Raw genomic sequence first — 25,211 nt, forward strand, 5'->3', positions numbered from 1 at the left:
GTGCTAGATTGCTAGGGCTGCCATACATAATTCCACAGGCCTGATGGATAGCTCTAACAAGAGAAATGTTATCAGTTTGGGAGGCTGATGGGTCCAAGGTCAAGGTGTTGGCATAATTTCTTTTATCTGAGCCTCTCTCGTAAGCTTGTAGATGTTCATCTTCTTGCTGTGCCCTCACTTGGCATTTTCCCTATACATGCGCACCGCTGGTGTCCTTTCTGTGTCCAAATTTCCACTTCGTATAAATATGCTGGACCAAATGGATTAGGACCCACCCTAATGGCCTCATATTAACTTAACCACTTTTTAAGGCCTTATCTACAAATATAGTCACATTCTGAAATAATACAGTTAAGGTCTCAACATATGAATTTTGGGATGACACAAAATAGCAAAATATGTAAAGCAAATGTATGTTTTAACTACAGAATAAAATGAAAAAACTTAAAGACTTAAATAAATGAAAAGATACCTCATGCTAATGGAAGGATTCAATATTGTTAAAAATGCCAATTCTCCCCAAATTGATAATACCACTATCGAATACCACTATCAAAATCCCAGGGGAATTTTCTTGTAGAAATTGAAAAGCTGATTCTAAAATTTATATGAAAAGAGTAAGAACTAGTGGGAACTATCTGGGAAAAGCCAACAATTTAGATGTCACACTATCTGATTTCAAGATTTACCACTTATAACTGTATCAAAAAGAATAACATACCTAGGAATAAATTTAAACAAAGACGTGAAACATCTGTATACTGAAAACTACAGAACACTGATGAAAGACACTGAAGACACAAAAAGACGGAAAGATCCCATGCTCAGGGATTGCCCAAAGTAATATAAGTTCATACTACTCTGGGGCGCCTGGGTGGCTCAGTCAGTTAAGCATCTTACTCTTGGTTTCAGCTCAGGTCATGATCTCACAGTTCATGGGTTTGAGCCCTGCACTGGGTTTTGCACTCACAGCCCAGAGCCTGTTTGGGATTCTCCTCCTCTCTTCCTCTCTCTGCCCCTCCACCAACTCCTCTTTCTTTCTCTCAAAATAAATAAATATACAAACTTAAATTTAAAAAAGTTCACATTACTCAAAGCAATCTTCAGATTCAAGGAAATCTCCATGAAAACTCCAGTGGCTTATTACACACAAATAGAGAAAAAATAATCCTGACATTTGTATGACCCCAAATGGCCAAAGCAATCTTGAGAAAGAAGTACAAAGCTGGAGGCATTATAATTTCTAATTTCAGAATCTATACAGAGCTATTATAATCTAAACAGTATGGCAAAAACATAAAAACAGACCCATCGATCAATGGAATGGAAATGAGAGGCCAGGAATAACCTTTGCATAATTATCAATTTTTGGCAAAGGAGTCAACGATATACAAGGAAAGGACAGCTTATTTCAACAAACAGTGCTCAGAAAACTAGACAGTCACAGGCAAAAGAATGAAACTGGACTCCTATCTTACACACAAAATCAACTCAAAATGGATTAAAGACTTAAATGGAAAACTGAAGCCAGAAAGCTTCCTGAAGAAAACACAGGCAGGTAAGTTCCTTGACAGCAGTCTTGGCAATGACTTTTTTAGATCTGACACCAAAAGCAAAGGAACCAAAAGGAAAAATAAACAAGTGGGACTAGCTCAAATTAAACAGCTTCTGTACAGGAAACGATCAACAAATGAAAGGCAATGATGAACCGAAAGGGAGAAAAATATATGCAAATAACATGATAAGGGATTAATATCTAAAATATATAAAGAACTCACTCAACTCAGCAAAACAAACAATTCAATTAAAAAATGGGCAGAAGAAAGAAATGGACATTTTTCCAAAGAAGACAAAGGTGGTCAACAGACACATGAAAAGGTGCTCACCATCACTAATTCACTAACAATGGAAGTGCGAATCACAACCACGATGAGCCATCACCTGATATGTCACAATGGCCACCATAAGAAAGATGCGCTACTGCGCAGACCAGCCTTTCGCTCAAGCGCCATGCTCCACTTCCTCTGCAAACATCTCTGACAAACCCGATATGGCTGAAACTGAGAAATTCAATAAGCAGAAACTGAAGACACAAACATAAGAGAAAAATCCACTGCCTTTGAAAGAAACATGTGAACAGAAGAAGCCAGCTGGTGAATCGTAATAAGGCACGTGCTGTCAATATGCACTGTGCATTCTACCAGTTATTGCCTTATTTTACTTCTTTTGGCTGTTTACCTTTCTAATATGTAAAGAGGTTGGATCAAGTTTAAATGACTGTGCTGTCCTTTTTTCACATCAAAGAATGGAGAACTACTGACAATGAAAGCGCCTGCCTCTCCCATCTGGAGAGGGAGATGAATGCATGCTGGTGAAGGAAGAGGGGCGGAAAAGAAGTGAAATCTAAAAACCAAGCTGGGGGTGCCTGGGTGGCTCAGTCGGTTAAGCCTCCAACTTCGGCTCAGGTCAGATCTCACATTCGTGGGTTCGAGCCCTGTGTCGGGCTCTGTGCTGACAGCTAGCTCAGAGCCTGGAGCCTGCTTCAGATTCTGTGTCTCCTTCTCTCTCTACCCCTCTTCCTCTCATGCTCTGTCTCTGTCTGTATCAGAAATAAATAAAACATTAAAAAAAATTAAAAAAAAACAATAAAAACCAAGCTGGTCTAGGGTGTCCTGTAGGCCATAAAATGCAGTTTAATCAGAGTGACATTTTTCTGTTTAAATTATTTTAACTGTTGGGATGCACATTTTGTAAAACATGCAAATAAAGTTTTAAAACCTGAAAAAAGAAAAAAAGAACAAAGAATAAGAAGTATTGGAGAGGATGTGGAGAAAAAAGGAACTCCTACGCTCCATTGGTAGAAATGTAAATTAGTGCAACCACCATGGAAACAGTGGGGAGGTTCCTCAAAAAACTACCTACCATGAACTACCAGGTGATCCAGCAATCTCACTTTCTCCGTTTTCCAAAAGAAATGGAAACAGGATTGCAAAGAACATGACATCTGCACTCCCATGTTCACTGAGATATTATTCATAATAGCCAAGATATGGGAAATTACCTAAGTGTCCATGGACATCCATGTTTGATGGACACTTAGGTAACTTCGATGAGATGTGTATGTAATGTAACATTATCCAACCCTAGAGAGAAAGAAGGAAATTCTGCCATTATGACAGCATGAATAGACCTTGAGGGCATTATGCTCAATGAAATAAGCTAGAAGGAGAAAGATACTACCTAGTATCATTTATATGTGGAAATAAGAACAAAATTGTCAACCTCATGGCAACAGAGAATAGAGAAGTGGTTGCCAGAGGCTATGGGATAGAGGAAATAGGGAAGAGTTAGCAAAAGAGAACAAAGTTTCAGCTTTGAGAAGAATAAGGCTGAGGAACAAATGTAAAACATGGTGACTACAGTTGACAACCTGTACTAACTGGAAGTTGCTAAGAGAGTATGTAGAACTTACTGTTCTCACCAAAAACAATATGTGAAGTAATGGTTGTGTTCATTAATTCAATAGATGAACACTTTCACAACATACACGTAGGTTAAACCACCATGATATACACATTAAAGATTGTACAATCTCATTTCTCAATTATACCTTAACAAAACTGAAATAAAAATTGCAAAGAAAAATCTATTACAGGAAGTGAAAGGAACTTACAGCTTCAAGAGATGATGTTAGGACCTTTCAGAGAGGTGTTAGGATCTTTCAGACTTGTGACTAAAACTTTGTTTCTAAAGCAAGCCAAATAGGCATCCATAAAAAAGTGATTCTTTGCTTAAAAAACTTTTCTTTATCTGACCTATGAAATCACTTCAAATTATATTAAAACTCTTAATAACCTAGTGTTTTTTACTGAACTTTGAGAAACTTGGGGAAAGCAGAAAATAAAATCCCTATTGATTAGGACATCATTTATATAGAAAGCAGCATGAAAACAGCAAAACAAAGCCAGATGTAGATTTTTTTTAAAGAAAGAGAAAGGGGAAAAAAAGAAATAAAGAAACCTGAAGTTAAAGTTTGGCTTTACATGCTAAAAGCTATAAACTTTATGATCTTAGGAAAGAATTTAACTTCTCTAAGAGTGCGTTTCCTGGGCAAAATAATGACTGGTAATACTTAATCTGCTGGGTTGTGATAAGGATTAAAGACAAAAATATGCAAAAATACTGAGGTGGGCTAGGTTTTGAATATAAATAACAGATGACCTTACATGTATTATTCCTTAGCCAAGTGTGTGGCCTGGAACATAACAGAAATGCAGTATAAGACATATTACATAGTTATTCTCTGCCTATTTTTTATATATGTATTTGATTTTAAAAAGAACATCTAATGTAGATCCCATGTTTGATACCCTCTTGATATACAGATTAAGCCCAAGGTATGGAAGAGGGAAGAGTCCTCTTAGGCATTAATAATAATGAAAAATGAACCTTAACATTTACCTAAGTACTCTCTAAAACTTAAAAATGTTTAAGAAGAAAAACCATGGGCGCCTGGGTGACTCAGTCCGTTGAGCATCCAACTCTCCATCTCAGCTAAGTCACGGGACTAAGTCGTGGGACTGAGCTCCGTGTTGCTCAGCATGGAGCCTGCATGGGACTCTCTCTCCCACCTTCTGCCCCTCTCTCCTGCTTACAGTCTCTCTCTAAAAAATGAAAAAATATATAAGAACCTAAAATTATAGAATTTCTACACTGTAACACAAGAAAAATCTTCTTGGTCATGTGTTAGGCAAAACCTTGAGACCTAAGAAGCTTCATCAGTATTCTCTTATTCATATCTTTTACATTCCATAAAAGAATATATTGATGAAGTAGATTTTATCAAAATTTTAAAACTCTGCTTTTCAAGAGACTGTTAACAAAAAGCTCAGCAACAGATTATGAAAAAACATTACAAAACACTACAGTTTTCAGGGTTTGGTACAATATGTCAGCAACTTACTCTTTTATGGTTTGATGAAGTTCCTTATACCATCTTTAAAACTTTTCTGTAAGCTTCTAATTATTTCAAAAGGAAAAAGGTAAAAGTGGAAATAAAATTTTAAAACAAAACATGAATGGTTATTTTCATTTTGAAATCTTCTTCATAAGAGGTAAAGTACATAATATAAAACATACAAATAGTGAAGGAAAGCCTAATAACTGAATAGTAAAAAGTAAAAGCACTGGTCTGCCAAAAATAAATGAATCAAATAAAAATCAAGGTAAAAATATTGTAAAAGACAAACAGCAACAATTTCCTTAAGTGGAAAACCACAACACAACAAAAGACATGAACACCAGTTTCCAAAAACAGAAAGTCAAACACCCAATAAACTTATGAACCTAAGTCCTATGGTTACTTGTAAAGGCAAATCAAAATCAGAATATAACATTTTTTCATGTAATAGGAAAAAATTTAAATTGTTAAGACTAATGAGAACAGAGAAACACATTTACTGCTGGTAGGACTATAAATTAGTACTCAATTTAAGTTTGGCAAAGTTCATGAAAATATAAAATTCACCAACCATTCCACTTATAGGAATTTATCCAATGGATAAAAACATACCAATATATGTACAAGAAAGTTGAAAACAGTGTATTTTAACGGTGAGCACTCATATGAATGCCCATGAAAAGGGGATTATGTCCGGCAAAGAATGGTACATTCACACAATTCAATACTATATTGCTATAAAAAAGAAATAGATCTCTAGGTGCTAACATTAAAATATCTCTAAGGTATATAATATATGGTGAAAAGAATACAAATTCAGAACAGCAAGTATAATAATCCAATTTATGAAAACTTTAAAAACATGAGAGTGTATATATATATATACATATATATATATAGCAAATAGCCTGCCACAGTATATGCCATAAACTTCTGTGGACAAATACAGACGCTGTGGCTAATAGTGCTGCCATGGTGAGGGGCTGCAAGCTGGCGAAGGGAAGAGAGGCAGACTTATATAACTTTCGTTACTACATGCACCTTCTACTCTTTCATTTTTTCTTTTAAAATATAATTCTTAAAGGTCTATTCAAAATGAATTAATGTTTCACCCAAAAATTTCTGACTCATACAAATACTTCTTGTTGAGTTTCCTTTTGAATTTGTACTTCTATCAATTTTGCAAAAGCATTACCTGAAGTGGTTTGACAGGGGCATAGGTTTCAGCTGCAGGTGTGGGTTTCGGAATGCTTTCGATCAATTCTAAAATCCCTTGCAGTTTTTTATCTGAGATTCGTAAAGAAATCAGTGGTAACTTTCCAAAAATCTTGAATCTGTTTAAAAAAAACAAACCAGGAATCACTGTAAAGCAAACTTCATTCTGATTTAAGTGCACTAAAAAGACAAATGTTCTCCTTGAAATATGCAAAGATAATAAAATGCAATTTTAACCTCTGAAAATTACCCCCACAGTCCATTAAGACATATTATTCCCTAATCTCCACCCAAACTTCTATTTTGCCTTACTGACCAGTCTCATTAGGTAAACTAACTTCAATATTTTTCAGTTTATTTCCTAATAAATATCTATTGCCAAAAATCTACTATTCGCCAAAGTGCAGTTAACAACTACTGTTTATTACATCACAGACATTAAGAAAAGCACTGAAATACATTATCATGCGTGCTCACAACCTGTAAGGTAGACAACCTATTTCTGCTCTCTGCTACTTGTAAGTTCCCATACGCATATGGTTTCTATCAAGAAACTAATGCTTACCAAGTTCAAATAACTGCTACAAGAGATTATGTATCTAAAATCATGTTTAAAAGTCAGATCTGACTGAAGAAAACTTACATGATCATATTAAGTAGGTGCATATAACAAAATCCAACACCTATCCATGAAAAAAACTCTGTGAACTGGATGAAAGTTGATAAAGAATACCTTTGTTTTGATTTTTTACTTTGCTTTTCTGTTTGGAGTGTCATCGTAACTACTGTACTGTAAATGATGGAAAATAACTGCGTATGATAAAAAAATAAATTTGTTATATTCAAAAAGATAAATAAAAAAATAATAAAATAAAATAACTTAAAAAAAAGAATACCTTCAAAAAATCTATAGCTATCATCATATTTAGTGGTAAGAAACTCCAAGTTTTCCTACTAAGATTAGGTACAAAGCAAAGATGTTTCTCTGATCACTCCTTTTCAATACCACACTAGAAGTCATTGCCATGCAGTAAGACTAGAAAAAGAAACAAAGTATACAGATTCTGTTCATAGATGACATGATCTATACAGAAAATCAAGAAGACTCCTATGGAACTAATTAGGCCTTATAACATGGTTTCAAAATACAAGGTTGGTATACAACAGTTATTTGCTTTCCTATATACCAAAATGGACAAGTGGAATTTAAAAATTAAAAACAGTATCATTTATATTAGCATCCAAAAAAGCAATACTTGGGTATAAACCTAACAAAATATATATAAGATCTATATTGGGAAATTGCAAAACTTTGATGAGTGAAATCAGAAAAGAAATTAAGAAAACGATATCCCAGTTTACTTATGGATATTAAAACTCAGGGCACCTGGATGACTCAGTCAGTTAAAGCATCCGACTTCAGCTCAAGTCATGATCTAACAATTCATGGATTTGGGCCCCACGTCAGGCTCTGTGCTGACAGCTCAGAGCCTAGAGCCTGCTTTGGCTACTCTGTCTCTGTCTGTCTCTCTCTCTCTCTCTCTCTGTCTGTCTCTCTCTGTCTCTCTCTCTCTCTCTCTCTCTCTCTCTCTCTCTCTCTCTGTGTCCCTTGCTGTTCACACACTCTCTCTCTCTCAAAAATAAACACACATTTAAAAAAAATTTTTTTTAACTAAACATTGTCAAGATGTTAGTTCTTCCCAAACTGATCTATGGATTCAATGCAATTAACATCAAAATCCCAGCCAACTATTTCATAAATATTGACAAAATGACTCTAAGGAAAGATAAAAGATCCAGAATAGTCAACATAATATTGAAGGAGAAGAACAAGGATGGAAGATTGACACTCCCTGACTTCAAGACTTACTATAAAGCTACAGTAAGCAAGACACGTATTGGCAAAAGAAAAGACAAACAGATCACTGGAAGAGAATACAGAGCCTGGAGGTAAACTTCTATAAATACAATATACTGATCTTTGACAAAGAAATAAGGGCAATACAATGAAGCACAAATATCCTCTTCAAAAAATGTAAAAGAGGTAACTAGAAAAATGTGCTAAGGCTGAAGTCTATGAGATTATGGTCTACTTTTTCTTTTAGGATTTTATGGTTTTAGGTCTCATAATTGGGTCTTTAACTCATTTTGAGCTTACTTTGTGTATGGTATAAGAAAGTGGTCCAATTTCATTTTTTTACATGTAGCTGTTCCGTGTCCTCAGCAGCATTTTTTGATGTGACTATCCTTTCCTCATTTTATATTCTTGCCTCTTTTTTTATGGAGTAACTGACCATGTAAGTATGGGTTTATTTCTGGGCACTCTATTCTGTTCCACTGATCTATGTGTCTATTTTTGTGCCAGTCGTAGTGTTTGATTTTAGCTTTGAAGTATATCTTAAAATCTGAGACTATGATACTTCCAGCTTTTTAATTTTTTTTCAGACTGCTTTGGCTATTCAGCGTCTTTTGTAGTTCCTTACAAATTTTATAATTATATGTTCCAGTTTAATGAAAAATGCTATTGGTATTTTGATAGGGATTGCTTTAAATCTGTAGTTTGTTTTGAGTTGTACAGACATTTAATGATATCAATTCTTCCAATCCATGAGCATGGAATATCTTTCTACATCTTGGTATTTTCATTTTCTTTCATCAAAGATTACATATAGTTCTCAGAGTACAGGTCTCCCATCTCTTTGGTTATATTTTTTCTTAGGTATTTTATTCTTTTTGCTGCAACTGTGAATGGGATTATTTTCTTAACTTCTCTTTCTGTGCTTAATTATTAGTATACCAAAAGGCAACATATTTCTGTGTTTTAATTTTGTATATACAAGCTGACTGAATTCATTTATTCTAGTAATTGTTTTGGTGGAGTCTTTAGGGATTTGTGTGTAGTATCATGTGATCTTGCAAATAAGGGTCACAGAAAAACTTACAGGAAATACTGAGATTTTTTTTTATATACCCTTGCATCTACCCATGCATTGCCTCCTTCACTAACAACATTCTCAACCAGAATTATATGCTTGTTGAAGCTAATGAAGCTACACTGACAAATCATAATCACCAAAGTCCACAGTTTACATTACTGTTCACTCTTGGTGCTGTACGTTCTGTGTGTTTGGTCAAGTGCATAATGACATGTATCAATCATTATATCGTCAAGAGTATACCATCTAGAGTATTTTCACTGCTCTAAAATCCTTTGTCCTTCAACTATTCATCCCTCCCCTACCAACTTCAAGTCCCAGCAAGCACTTATCTTTTTACTGTCCCTATTTTTGCCTTTTCCACAATGTCATCTAGTTAAAATTGTACATTATGGAGCCCTTTCAGACTGACATTTTTCACTTGGTAATATACATTTAATATTCTTCCATGTCTTTTCACAACTTGATAGCTTATTTCCTTTTACCACTGAATAATATATCATTCTTTGATATACCACAGTTTATCTCTAATCTACTAAGTGATGTCTTGGTTGCTTACAAGTTTGGGCTATAAAAATGAAATATAAAATTTATGTGTGTAAGCTTTATGTAAAATTATGAATAAAGTTGCTACAAACATTTGTGTGCAGGTTTTTGTGGGGCTATAAGTTTTAACTCCTTGAGCCCTAAAACCTTAAAATCCTAAAAAATAGACCATAATCAGCCTTAGCAACATTTTTTTTCCAGACATTTCTCCTCAAGCAAGTGATACAAAAGCAAAACTAAACTACTGGAACTTCATCAAAATAAAAAGCTTTTGCACAGTGAAGGAAGCCATCAACAAAATGCAAAGATAATCTACTTACTGAATGGGAGAAGATACTTACAAATAATACATCCAACAAAAGGTTACTTTCCAAAATATAAAGAGTTTCTATAACTCAAAACAAAACAAAAAATCCAAAAATCTCATTTAAAAAATAGGCACAGGACATACAGATGGCCAACAGACTTTTGAAAACATGCTCACCATCACTAATCATAAGGGAAATGCAAATCAATACACCTGACACTTGTCAGAATGACTAGAATAAAAAGGACAAATAAGTGTTGCTGAGATTCTGGAGAAAATGGCATCCTCATGCACTACTGGACGGAATTTAAATTTAGACAGCCATGTGGGAAACAGCATGGAGGTTCCTCAAATAATTCAAAACAGAAACACAGTAGTTCCATTGGTGGTTATTTACCCAAAGAAAATGAAAACACTAATTTGAAAAACACATCCACCCTTATGTTTATTGTGGTATTGTTTATAATAGCCAACGGAAGCATCCCAAAGGTCTGTCAAAAGATAAATGGATAAAGAAGATATGATATATATACAACGGAATATTACTCTACCATAAAAAAAAAAGATCTTGCCATCTCACCATAGGAGGACTAGAGGGCATAACACTACGTGAAATAAGTCAAAGACAAATACCATATGATTTCACTTACATGTAGAATCCAAAAAACAACAAAAAGACAGACACACAAATACACAAAATAAAGTGATGATTGCCAGGGGGAGCAGGTGAAGGGATGGGCAAAATAGGTGAAGGGGACCGGGATGTATAGGCTTCCAGTTATGGAATGAATAAGTCATGGGGATAAAAGGTACAGCATAAGGAATACAGTCAAATGGTGCTATCATAGGCTTGTATGGTGACAGAAGGCAGCTATACTTGTGGATGAGCACAGCACATCTAGTTAGAGTTGTCAAATCACTATGTTGTACACCTGAAACTAATGTAACCTTGTGTATCAGCTACAACAAAAATTTTTTTTCTGTGACTCTAAAACTGTTCTGAAGTCAGTCTCTAAAAAAATAATAGTTTAAAATGAGACTGATATCAAAAAAGAGAAAGTTAACACTCACCATTTTCTATCCCTTTATTGTGGGGAATAAGCTTGTCAATTTCCTGGGCTTGCACGGATGGGTTAACAAGATTAGGTAAATAGGTATTGGGGGGGCAAGGGCCCATTATAGAACAAAGATACAGGAGAAAAACAAGATTAGGTATTGAGGGCAGAAAAGCCCCCCAATTTAGTACTATAGAAGAAAGCTGCTTTCACAGGAAGGAAGGACCAAATTAGGTAAAAAGGTGTATAGGACTATAGACTGCTTTGGGGTAAAGTTGCCCAGAGGAGAGCTAATTAGCAAAAGAAAGGTGCCTTGTTGACCCTGAGGTACCATGGTTGGTATTATCCCCTAGGCTAGCTAAGTTAAACAGACAAAGAGCCTCAGGTCTGCTGTTAACAACCATCAGTCCAGTGCCAGGATTTTGTTTTATGTTGACCTAAACCCCTAACACCATCTATCTTCAAAACCCCCTTTCCCTCACGCCCGAATGAACGTTCACAGATTCATTGTCTCTTGGTGCACATCCAGCACACTTATAAGCCTTCTGATCTTAATAAATACAGAGCAAGAACCCTTATTCAGAGGTCTGGCCTTCTCCCAGCCATTAGCCATCTCTTGTATTTTAATCTTGCATCCTGCTTTCTTGCTCAACAAGAAAGAATTCTAGACCCAGAATCTACAACACTATTTTTTCTAAAACTTTTTTCAATTCACATGCATGGCAGCTACGGTTATCAGTCTAAAAATCTATCTCCATTTCCTGAGGAAATTAGAAGCTTTCTTTTACTTTAATAGCTAAATATTTATAATTAGTCCCATATCTTCTATTGTAACTTAGATACCCATTATAAATCTGTCTCATTATTATAATTAAACTTCTTTTCAATTTCTTTATATATACCAGGTGTACAAGCTGAAAACAGGGGCACCAAAATACTATGTGCCAAATAGTAGAGGACTTAAATGCACTTATTTGCCTTAAGCGTTTTAAGCTCAAATTTCAAAGGATGCTGCCTGGTACTTTTACAGTTCCAGGGTTTTATACATCATATTCACTTCAGATTGCTCCAACTTACTAAATTAAAATCAAATGCTTCTCAGACTTGTTCTTTCTAAATCATTTAGCTTCTGCCTTTTACTATTATAGCTGTCCTTCTCTGATCCTAAGCTATATCAATTTTAGTATCATTAGAATACTAGTTCAAATGACCTTCCCAGTATCTTTTCCCTTGTATTGGTCATGTTTGACTGTTATGCACTGGACCGGACTGGTAAAATATGGCCAGGGGTTAACTGAGCCTGCTGCTTATTTTGATAAATTAATTAAGTATTACTAGAACACGTCCATGCCCATTCATTATGTATGGTTTATAGCAGTGTTCATCCTAAAACAGCAGAGTTGAATACTTATGACTAATAATATGGAATTCAAGCCTAAAATGTTTACCATCTGGTCCTTTACAGAAACAATTTGCAACTGTTACATGGGATTTATCTTTCATGATCTTGCATTTCCTTCATTTATCTAGGTATCTTATTTACTTTTTTTTAAGTTTATTTATTTTTAGGAGAGAGAACAGGGGTCTGCACACATGAGTGGGGGGAGGTCCAAGACAGAGGGAGAGAGAATCTCAAGCAGACTCCAGCACTGAGTTCAGAACCCGACATGGGGCTCAGTCTCATGAACCCTGAGATCATGACCTGTGTAAAAAATCAAGACTCTAATACTTAACCGACTGAGTCACCCAGGTACCCCAGATATAGGTATTTTAATCAGTTATTTCAATGGTTTCTATGCTCTAGTCTCTGGCATTATAAAACAAATTCTTCCTAATCGTATATTGATAAAGCAACCCAAATCAAGTTCCCTTGGCATAATATTAACTTCTTTTACCTGGTACTCTCTAACTTTCTAGATTTTACCACACTTAAAAATATTTCAACCAAGCTAAAAAGGAGTCAATTCAGACTTGTCTTTACAACAGAAAATCACATACATCTTTGTTCTTTACCACATACTGACAAACTTTACAAGAAATACCAGACAACAATAAATAGGCTCTGGGACATCTGGGAGAGAACTAGAGACCTAAGCCTTGTATCTAAAAATCAAACTATACCTAGTGCTGGATCATATAAATCAGCAGAATGTATAGAATGGTTTTTGTTCCTTCTGTCTGTCTTAGGCCAAATTCTTGACATCCCTTTGCCTTGAGACTCTCAGACTGCAGTCTGATTTCCTAGCAGACGTCAGTCAAGGAGAACAAGATGCAGTACACCACACAATGTTTGCTAGTGGACAGAATCATTATATTTTAAAAAGCCAACAAAAAGGGTGTGGGTCTCTCTTTCACTTGACAAGAGCACATAAGTAATAGCAGTCAGGTCCACAGGAAGTGGGAAAAAGCCAGGCTATCACTACTTACCTCTCTCCTCCTCCCTATGCTTCCTTTCAGACACAAAGCCTGAGCACTATTTTATGAGCATTCTCTGGTTGCCTCACTTCTAACATTCCCCTGGGACTGTTTGGCAGGTGTTAGGTGTGTCCTTAGTTAAATTATAAAATAGAGTATCTGGCTGAGGTTTCAATGTTTGCAAGGAAGCGAGAAAAGTACTGGTGGAAAGAGAGGTGAAAGGAGTGGTTACAGTCTAAAACTATCTAGGACTAAACCAGCGAAAGAGTCCAGTCGAGTGCAACAGACTTCTCTACTTAGGATCCTGGGATCAAAGTTTCAGCTAAGAGTAAAATATAAATATCTCAGTAAAGATAAAGGTATTTACATAATAAATGTAAAATCAAGTATCACTTATAATTTTTTATTACAACTCCACTATTTTCTCTGGGATTTAAGACAAATGCATAAAAATAATTATAAATCTATGTTAATGGGTACACAATATATAAAGATATAATATGTGACATCAGTAACATAAAATGGGAGGGGTGGAAGTAGTTTTTATGTACAAAGTTAAGTTGGTATGAAATTTAAATGGATTGTTACAACCTTATATAACCTTGTGATCCTATATGTAATCTCCATAATAACCAATAATAAAATATCTATAGAATGTGCACACATGGAAAACAGAAAGGAATCAAATCATTTCACAACAAAAACATCAGCTAAATGAAAATGAAGGCAGTAAGAGGGGAAACAAGGAACAAAAAAGTTGTAAAATATATGGCAAGTAAATCACAAAATGACAAAAGTCCTTCCCCATCATATTTACTTTAAATGTACATGGCTTAAGCTTCCCAACCCACGATATAAATTTAAAGAATGGATTAAAAAAACAGGATCCAACTGTCTGTCTGCCCTAGACTCAATTTAGATCCAAGAGCACAAATAGCTTAAAAGTGAAAGAACAGAAAAAATATCCCATGTAAATAAAGATAAGAAATCAGTAATAGCCATAAGAAAAGCAGTCAAAATAGAATAAGTCAAATCTGTTACTAGAGACAAAGGGCACTTCACCTAGAAGATGTACCAATTAAAACATATGTGTCAAACAACAAAGCTCAAAAATATATGCCTCAAACTTTGATAAACTGAGCGAAGAAAGAGATCCATAGTTATCATGCTTCGATAACCCCTGTTCAAGAACTAATGCATCAAAGACCTAAACATGAAAGCTTGAAGTATAAAAATCTTTGTAAAAAAAAAAATATATATAGAAGTTTCATAACATGGGATTTCACAATAATTTCTTAGATATAATACTAAAAGCATAAGCAACAGATAAATGGGACCTTCTCAAGTCGATACTACTAGAAGCAATATACATATTCAATGCAATCCCTGTCAAAATAATACCAACATTCTTCAGAGAGCTAGAACAAACCATCCTAAGACTTGTATGGAACCAGAAAAGACCCTGAATAGCCAAAGCAATCCTAAAAAAGAAAACCAAAGCTGGAGGCATCTTAATTCCAGACTTCAAGCAGTATTACAAAGCTGTAATCATCAAGACAGTATGGTACTGGCACAAGAACACGTAGATCATTGGAACAGAAAAGAGAACCCAGAAATGCACCCATAGACATATGGCCAACTAATCTTTGACAAACCAGGAAAGAATATCCAATGGATAAAAGTCTCTTCAGCAAATGGTTTTGGGAAAATGAACAGTTGACATGCAGAATGAACTGGGACCACTTTCCTACACCATACACAAAAATAAACTCAAAATGGATGAAAGACCTAAATGTAAAACAGTAGCCATCAAAATCCTAGAGGAGAAAATAGGCACAACCTCTCTCACCTCGCCCCAGCAACTTCTGTCTTAACACATCTCCAGAAGGAAGGGGAACAAAAGCAAAATGCACTACAGGGACCTCATCAAGAGAAAAAGTTTCTGCACTGCAAAGGAAACAATCAGCAAAACTAAAAGGAAACCAACGAAATGGGAGAATATATTTGCAAATGACATATCAGATAAAGGGTTAGTATCCAAAAATGTATAAAGAACTTATCAAACTCAACACCCAAAAAACAATCCAGTGAAGAAATGGGCAAAAGACACTTCTCCAAAGAAGATATCCAGATGGTTAACAAACATGAAAAAATGCTCAACATTACTCATCTAAATCAAAATCACAATGAGATACCACCTCACACTTGCCGGAATGGCTAAAATTAACAACTCAGGAAACAACAGATGCTAGAGAGATTGTGGATAAAGAGGAACCTTTTTGCACTGCTGATGGGAATGCAAACTGGGGCAGCCACTCTGGAAAACAGTATGAAGTCCTCAAAAAATTAAAAATAGAACTATCCTAGAACCCAGCAACTGCACTAGTAGGTATTTATCCAAGGAATACATGAGTGCTGATTCAAAGGGGAACATGCACCCCAATGTTTATAGCAGTGCTATCAACAATAGGCAAAGTATGGAAAGAGCCAAAATGTCCATGGACTGACAAATAAAGAAGATGGGTGTGTGTACACACACACACACACACACACATTGAAGTATTACTTAGCAATCAAAAAGAATGAAATCTTGCAACAATTTGGATGGAACTAGAGTGTATTATGCGAAGCAAAGTATGTCAGTCAAGAAAAAGAAATATATGATGTCACTCATGTGAAATTTAAGATACAAAACAGATGAACATAGGGGAAGAGATGCAAAAATAATATAAAAACAGAGAGGGAGATAAACCAAAAGAGACTCTTAAACACAGAGAATGAACTGAAAGTTGATGGCTGGGTGTTGGGTTGGGGGAAAGGGTTAAAGGAGTGAGGGGCTTTAAGGAGGACATTTGTGAGGATTAGGACTGGGTGTGTTATGCAAGTGATGAATCACTAAATTCTATTCCTGAAACCATTATCACACTATATGTTAAACTAACTTGGATTTAAATTTAGAAAAAAGATTGGACTTTATATTTAAACCTTGTGAGCATCAAAGGACACTCTTAAAAGAGTGAAAGAAATCCACAAAATGAAAGAAAATATTTGCAAATCATCTTTCTGGCAAGGAACTAAAATACAGAATATATTTTAAAAACAAAGCAAAAACATCCCAATTACAGATAGGCAAAGGACTTGAATAGCCATTTCTCCAAAGAAATGTATAAACTGCCAAGAAGTACCTGAAAATTACCTAATCAGTAATGACTAGGGAACTGCAACTCAAAGCTATAATTAGATACTACTTCATGCCTACTGCAGAGAATAATTTTTAAAAGTAAGAAAATAAGTGTTGAAGAGGTAGGGAAATAGGAACCCTTTAACCGCTGTTATAAAATGGGATAGCAGCTATGGAAAACAGGGCAGTTCCTCAAAAAATTAAAAATAGAATTATCATATGATCCAGCAATTCCACTTCTGCATATATTCACAAAAAATTTTAAGCAAGGACTTGAACAGATAGTTCTCTATCAATCTTTCCAGCACTGTGAATGTAACAGGATTGTTAGAAGAGCCAAACTTCATTACAATGACCCAAATGGCCATTGATAGAGGAACCAATAAATGGCATATGTATACATGCTCAGTGGAATATTTTCAACCTTAAGTGAAATTCTGACATATGCTACAACATGGATCAACCCTGAAGACATTAAGCTATGTGCAATAACTCAAGACAAAAAAGGACAAATAGTGCGTGATTCTATTTATATAAGGTACCCAGAGTAGCCAAATTCATAGACTTGATATATAATGGTAATTGCCATGGGCTAGGAGTATGGCGGAGTGGAGCATTATTGTTTAATGAGTACTGAGTTTCAGTTTGGGGAAAATGACAAAGTTCTGGAGATTGATAGTGATGGTGGTTACCCAACAATGTGAATGTACTTAATGCCACTGAATTATACACTTAGAAAAGGTAAAATTTATGTTATGTACATTTTACCACACACACACAGATCACTGACATATGGTATTTCCTTAGCTAAGGAATTTCTAAGGAAATATACAATCACATAAAACAAACAATACATACTTGGGCATCCTTATATCCATGAAAACCATGGCCTTAGCAAGTTCCACATTGAAGTGCATAGGTATCAAAATATGTTGGGCAGACACATTAAGTTTTCGAGCTTCTTTCCAATTATCACCTAATTGGGAAAACAGTACATGTTTATTTAGCACACATATAATTTGAAAAACATTAAACGTAAAATTACTATAAATGCTTTGTAGTCATATACTGCAGGATATGAGAAAACCTTCCTATCCCAGATAATCTTGAGGCCACCCTCCCATGTACACATAATCAACAGCTAAATTCTTTTCCCCTTCATTATTTTCCCTCTACCACTTCAAAGACAACAACAACAGGAAACATCAACAGGAAAAAAAATGGTTACTAAAAACCATCAATATAGTTTAGGAGAGCCTAAGTGGATCAGCTGCTTGGCCATCTGACTCTTGATTTGGGGTCAGGTCACGATCCTAGGGTCATGGGATTGAGCCCTGCATCAGGTTTCATGCTGAGTCTGGAGCCTGTTTACGATTCATTTTCTCTCTCTCTCTCTCTCTCTCTCTCTCTCTCATTCCCTCCCTCCCTCCTTCCTCCTCTCTTTCCAACTTGCATGCTCTAAAATCAAAAACAAAACACACAAAAAAAAAACCCCACCAACAATACACTTTAATCAAATCTGCCATGCACCCATTTACAGTTGCTACACCAACCAAACTACCTTGCCCAAAAAACATGGCTCTAAGGCGATAACAAAAAAGGCAGAGAAAAGCATAGCTCTTTTGTCTTAATAAAAGCTACCAGTTATTCAAGATTTTTTAACAGCCATTCTTTTAGGCAATGTTTAAATTTTCATTTAATTCTCGCAATGATATTTAATCATCCCATTTTAAAAAACACACTCACAGGAATTTGTAAGTTGCTTATGGTCAAAGGCTAGTGTGTGATAAAATCTGAAATTTATGTCCACACCTAGTAACATTAAGTCTATGTGACAACGCATTTTCATATACGTTACTTCATTTGAACCTAATCATCCCATGAGTCAGATGAAGTCCCCAGTCAAGGAAAAACAAGCCAATGAAAGATTAAAGAAAGGAACTCTCACAATTTGTTAAGTTCCAACAGTATTGAGATATTTTCTTTACTTCTCAATTCACAGAAAAAATTCAGAAGCACATGATTCAGTACTTATCGAAGAGAGTTTATGACAATTATCTAAAGTAACCCCAATGTCAAAACTATCTTGCTCAACAAAGATTCAATTATTTAAGAAGAGTGAATGCTTATCAAGAACAATTCCAAGAAATTCCAATAATTTTCAGACAACAATGGAATAAAGTTTTTTTCAAAAAGCATCTCGACATAAATACAGTGCACAGACTTTAAAAGTGACAAATATGTAGCAAACATACCAAAATACTGTAATTTATTCCCTGAGAAAAATGTATGGATTTCCTATTAACAATTTTTACTTTCCACCCACTACACTTCTGGGCTTCTTCTATACCAAAAAGAATCTGACAAAAACAGAAATCAAGTTTATTATCTCAAAGTGAATTTAGTTAAAAAAATAAAATAAAAATGTACCCGTACTATGTAAATTAATCCCTTTAATAACCACTATTTGGGGTTCTCATTGCTTCCCTTTTTATTAGCTTAGATAATTAAAATTTGACCATATACACACATTTACAAATCCCTAGAACAGCCACCAATCCAATTCTGTTGAGTTATCTAAATGCTTACTAACACCTAACAACTCTGGGGAGTCAGAAACAGGATGATGCAGTAGAAAGAGGGCTCAACTAGCCTTGGATCTCTATCTACGTTAGTGGCTCTTTCCAAGTGAATTTCTGGCTGTTGACTTTATTTTAAAACTAGATCTGGATCAGAGACTCCTGATTAGCACACCAGAGTGAATGGGGTAAAGGTATGTTTATGGCTTGAGCAGTCAGAGGCCCTAGACTGCTTGCCTCTGGCCTTGACAGCCTCTTGTGATTATTTTGTATAAAACAGGTACTTTAAATGTGTGCCAACATTTTCCAACCTTGTCCAAAGGATGGCTCAGTCTCAGCACTACTGACATTTGGGCCAGTGAGTGTGGTGGGGTGGCTTTCCTCTATACTGTATGTTGTTTATTAGTAGCATCCCTGACCTCCACTCTCACGAGATGCTAGTAGTGCACTTACTTCTCAGCTGTGAGCACAAAAATGTCTCCAGACATTAATAATGTCTCTTGAGGGATGAAATCAGATACCTGAGATATTGGTCCTTGGCAATATCTACTATTACTTTAAAAAAATATTTTTAATGTTTATTTTTGAGAGAGAGACAGAATGCAAGTGGGGAAGGGGCAGAGAGACAGGGAGACACAGAATCTGAAGCAGGCTCCAGGCTCTGAGCTGTGAACACAGAGCCTGACGTGGGGCTCGAACTCATGAGCTGTGAGACCATGACCTGAGCCAAAGTCTCAGCAGCTCAACCAACTGAGCCAACCAGGCACCGCCTATTTCTTTTTTTAAACTTTTTTTTAAACGTTTCTTTATTTTGAGAGAGTGAGCGAGCCAGCAGAGGAGGGGCAGAGAGAGAGAGGAGAGAGAGAATTCCAAGTAGGCCCTGTGCATCAGTGCACAGCCAGATGCAGCCTTGAACTCACTAACCATGAGATCTTGACCTGAGCTGAAATCAAGAGTGGGACACTAAACTAACTGAGCCACCCAGGTGCCCCTACTGTTACTTCTAGTTCAAAAATATAAATGTCCTAATGTATTTGGGATGAAGGTCTTCAGAGACACTGTCTAAAAACCTACTTAATCACTACAGTCAAATAGATCAACAAATAATGCATTATATACTTACCAACTGTGCTGTAAAGCAGCTGTATGCTTGTAAGCTGAACATCAAAGGAATCATAAGCTCTATGCATTATCTCTTCAAGTTTGGCCCCACCTTGTTTTATATCTGGTAATTCCAAACGACTTTTACTTGTAACCTTGAAGTTAATTTTAATAGTTTAGATGATGCAAAATACTTTAAAATGAAAATGTAAATAAGACTATAACATAAAAATGTAATAGAAGACAGACTGAAAAGCTGAGATACAAGGCTAAAAGAAATGTCCTTATCCATGACATGTATAACAAAATGACCAGGTATAACGTAAATTTTTACACGTTAAGTTATATATCTCAATTGCATATATTAAAAGAGGAAAACCAAGCCAATCCTAGAGAATAAAACATTTAAAACTTTTTAAAATCTGATAAGAAGCCTTTTTATTAAAAACAAAATTGAGACATATGCAGCCTACAAGATGTTTCTATAGCATGATGACTGATAATTCTGGATTCTTCTTATAAAACTATGTGTTGGAACAGCTGAACTGTAGTCCCAACTTGGGCATTTATACAACCCCAACTACGTTATCTTTGTTCCAGCCCCTTCTCAGCGAACTACACACACTACGTTTTTCACTTAAAACATCCTGGAGATCACTCTACCATAGTACATAAAGATCTTATACATTCATGTATTCGTGTGTGTGTATTTATCTTAACATTTTCACGTCTATTTTATATAGCTCATGTGCGACAGACTATCGAACCTGATTATCTCTCTGAAAGGTAGTTTAAGCAAATTGCCAAAGGTCACAAAACTTGACCCCTTACTCTTGACAGTATGCTCGTTCTACTATATCACACTAATCATGAAACAATTCCGTAACTAAAGTGATCTATAAATAATTAACTATATAAAGCTTACTTTAAATATAAATCCAGTAAATATGTACATAATTACCAACTGAAGAGTAAAAACATAGAATAAAGGACAATGCCAGTATCAAGGAAAGGCACAGATTTGTTGGGTAGCCAGAAAGCATTCCAACACTACCCATCCTTCTTGGGTGTTTAAGCTGCTATAGCTATTTAATCTACAATTAATCATCTAGAGTAATGCAGTCCAAGAGAACTTTCTATAAGGATGGCATTATTCTCTCTGTATTGATAGAGTAGACACAAGTCACTTGTGAGTATTTTATTTCTTGAACGTGGCTCATATGACTAAAGAACTAATTTTTTATGTTATTTAATTTTAATCATTATAAACAACCACATATGGTCAATGGTACCATAGAGAACCATGCAGATTTTGAAACATACACAAAAAACCATTCTCTCTTCAAAATTAAGAAAGAAAAATGTACCTAACTGGGTGGAAAGGGAAATGACTTAGGTAAATGCAAGAAGACCATCTCTCAAATTAAGATTGTTTGACAGAACTATTAAAACATCAATATCTAAAGTTATATACACAAAAAATTTAAGAAGGATCAAGATACATTTGATTATTTCCAGAACTCCTTCCCATCTCATATATTTTAGTCAAGTAGCAAATTTAAATTAAAAAGGAGATAAACTCCTCAAACACTACTCTCAAATTCTATAAATATAATTTTTAGGTTTATCCCTCACTTGCATATTTCAAATGAGCATTTATTTTTCTATTAGAAATATAGGGAAACTACCTAATTGAATAAAACTCCACATTATTTACTAAAAAGGAAGAATTCTCAAATCCTAAAAGCTACGTGATCTAATAATCAATATAGCAAATCAAACTGTTTTAAAACAAAATACATTTTAAACAGGGAAACAAATTAAGTATCATAAAATAAAACAAGTATTAGTATATACCTTTAGATGACCAAGATCCAAAAGAAGTAGATTTGATGTAGGGCTAAAAATTCCATCTTGTGGGATAATAATGTATGAAGCCTTCAAATTAATTTTGAGATCAAGAACTTTCTGTGTTTCGATAATATATAGTAGACCTGCAAGAAATTTAAACAAAAAAGGATGTGAAATTAGGATTAATTTTAAAAATATCTTGAGCAAAATATTTTTAATATAAAATAAAAATATTTGTTAGTCAATGTGTGTGTACACTCACTCCTAATTAAATATAAGTACAAAATTGAAATGACTCGCCATATAAATGTATTTGACCCACAAACTCCATTTGAGTAAAACCAGGTACAAATATATTTACAAAATTATGTTCTATGAAACATTTAGTAAGCTTGGAACTTAAGTACAGAACTGACTCAAAGCACCATTGTTAATATTTTCCCCCAAATGATCTGTTTAAAAACAGAGACAACATGGTTTCACTGAGGTTTGTTTGCTGAGGCAGGTAGGACAGTCACAAGCAGCAGACAGGAGGACAATCTAGCATTCAAGAGTCTCCATCCCACTGTTAAGCATTTCGCTAGCCTCATTTCCATTTCTGTTGTTAAGACTTCCTCATCCAAAATAATCTGTTTCATGTATTCCTGATTCTACAAATCCAAGTCGCTAGATATTCCCTAGATGTCTTACCTTCAGACTTACTTTCAATGAAGGCTTCCTTGATGCCGGGAAATGGGAATCTGTCTAGTGTGTTTCTTAATGGAAGAGAGGGAAGGTGAGCTTTTGTTTTGAATAGAAGTCTCTTTACTTGTCTCTCCTATATTTCCCATTGCACTTAGAGCAAAATCAGATTGTGGAATATGACTTTCAAAGTTTTGTATTACTGACACTATGCCTGCCTTTTTTTTTTTAACTTAACTTTTTTTTTTTTTTTTAAAGATTGTTTATTTTGAAAGAGAGAAAGAAAAAGCACAAAAGCAAGGGAGGAAAGAGGAAAGGTGGAGATAGAAAATCACAAGCAGTCTCCAAAAGGTCAGCACAGAGCCCAATGCTCACAAACTCTGAGATCATGACCTGAGCTGAAACCAAAACTCAGATGCTTAACCAACTTGAGCCACCCAGGTGCCCTCTATTTTTTAATTCTTAAGAATTACAAGCTTAGGAAAACAAATCTTTGGAAAAAAGTCTAAAAATATGAAGGAATATGGTAGGTTTCCAACACACTTATATTTAACAATAACAAATAATAGTTTCTGCAATTAGAGTCAATCAGAAAACAGGCCTGACTTTAAGCTTATGAAGTGTACTGAGCATGCAATATAGCAATACACAGAGTTCAAACTATAAATGGCATGTAAGATTTTAACAGTAGAGGGTAAATGCAAACCCTACAGCTTCTAGAATTAAGGTTATTATCTGCAATCTAATATAAAACATACTCAGGTGGAGAAAATAATGTGAAAATGAATAAAAACCAGAAAAGACACAAATATAAAAAAACAATGCACAGCTCTCTGTGAACAAGAGGAAGTGACTGATGTATTCAAAATGCAATTATAAAACAGAAGTAATGTAGCCTAATGTATGATGCTTAATCAGACAGCTTTTGAAGGTCTCATCAAAACATGAAGTGAATTTTTTAATTTACCTAGCTAAAATATTTTCTCTTAGGAGAGAGGGGAAAAAAACCAGGAGACTCATATTAGCACATCTCATTTTTCCCAACAAAGATAAAGTGAATACAAAGGAAAGGATGGGAGAAAAGTGACAATTTCATGTTAGATTTTGTGACAGGCAGAACTGGATGAATTCTGATTTCATTAAAAATGTAATCCAGACTTAACAAAAATGGAGTTCTAAAACTAACACTTTGACATTAAAACTGGAAACTACTCCAGTGAGAATTTCAGCCAAGAATGAAAATGTCAAAAGTAGCTAAAAAGCAGTCTATGCAATAATCTCAGATTTTGAGGAGACAGTGACAATAAAAAAAGTCAGAGCCAAAAACAAATGTAAGACTTTTCAGAATCTACAGAAATGTCAGTAAGATTAAACGCCTGGTGTATCTGAGGTGGGGAGAGGGGGGAGAAGTTCACTGCTTTAGTTATAGGCAGAACAAAAGTAACATTATGGAAGCAAAAACAAAACCAGCTTTCTTTGCAGTATATAAAGAAATGACTGAAAAACAAAATAGCTCTGTTTCGGTTTTTTTTTTTAATCCATCTCTTCTTCAAAGATTACACTGAACCTGGAAACGTAAGATATGGTAAGAGAACTTAAAACTCTAATTGATGAGACTTTTCCTTAAGAGAACACTTGGTACAGTCAAAGCACACCCCAGATACTTACGCGGGTGATATTATTTCACATTAACACTTCCCTAGAAATCAGTGACAACTACAGAGGTCTTATAAGACTGAAATGAAAAAATGCCCAGATTATTTTTTTAATGTTTATTTTCTAAGAGAGGGAGACAGTGCATGTGAGGGACAGAGAGAGAGAGAGAGAGAGAGAGAGAGAGAGAGAGAGAGAATGAATACCCCTAGTAGGCTCCACAATGCCAGCGCAGAGCCTGACACAGGGCTCAAACTCCCCAACTGTGAGATCATGACCTGAGTCTAAAGCAAGAGCCAGACACAACCGACTGAGCCCTGCCCAGATTATTTAAGAAGAAAAATTTAGTATCTTTTATTAACTGGTCAAGTGAATGTGGACTGTGAGAAAACTTTAAACATACAAATTAATAGACAAGTAAAAAGGAAAGCACTGATCATTAGAAGCTAGTAAGTTTCATAAAACTGAGACATTCCGTATTACCTAAATTCCTTCTTTTCTAAGTTTTTTTTTTTCCACTTTTACTGAACAGGTAAAAGATAAGTTGAGGAACTATTCCAGATGTAATATACCAATAATTGAGCAATGCACTTAAAGTCATCCTTTACTTTTTTTTCCTAACTTTTTTCAAAGAGAGAAAGAGGAAGCGAGAGAGCGAGCAAGCACTAGTGGGGAAGGGGCAGAGAGAAAAAGGGAGACACAGAATCCAATGAAGGCTGAAGCAGGGCTCG

General features: G+C 35.2%; 1 protein-coding gene and 1 pseudogene across 1 annotated transcript in view; one reads left to right on the plus strand and one right to left on the minus strand.

Moving 5' to 3' along the window:
* VPS13A (vacuolar protein sorting 13 homolog A) overlaps positions 1–25,211 on the minus strand; it is a 223,031-nt gene that overhangs the window by 136,968 nt on the left and 60,852 nt on the right. Inside the window, exons 18-21 of the mRNA XM_029919678.1 lie at positions 22,153–22,289; positions 20,318–20,450; positions 17,474–17,591; positions 6,156–6,294 (exon numbers count right to left, since the gene is read on the minus strand). Of these exons, the coding sequence (XP_029775538.1) occupies positions 6,156–6,294; positions 17,474–17,591; positions 20,318–20,450; positions 22,153–22,289 (527 nt within the window). The remainder of the gene's footprint in view (positions 1–6,155; positions 6,295–17,473; positions 17,592–20,317; positions 20,451–22,152; positions 22,290–25,211) is intronic.
* Positions 1,955–2,227, plus strand: LOC115276861 (annotated as a pseudogene).

Source organism: Suricata suricatta, chromosome 13 (genome assembly GCF_006229205.1).
Source record: "Suricata suricatta isolate VVHF042 chromosome 13, meerkat_22Aug2017_6uvM2_HiC, whole genome shotgun sequence".
NCBI classification, from domain to species: Eukaryota; Metazoa; Chordata; class Mammalia; order Carnivora; family Herpestidae; genus Suricata; species Suricata suricatta.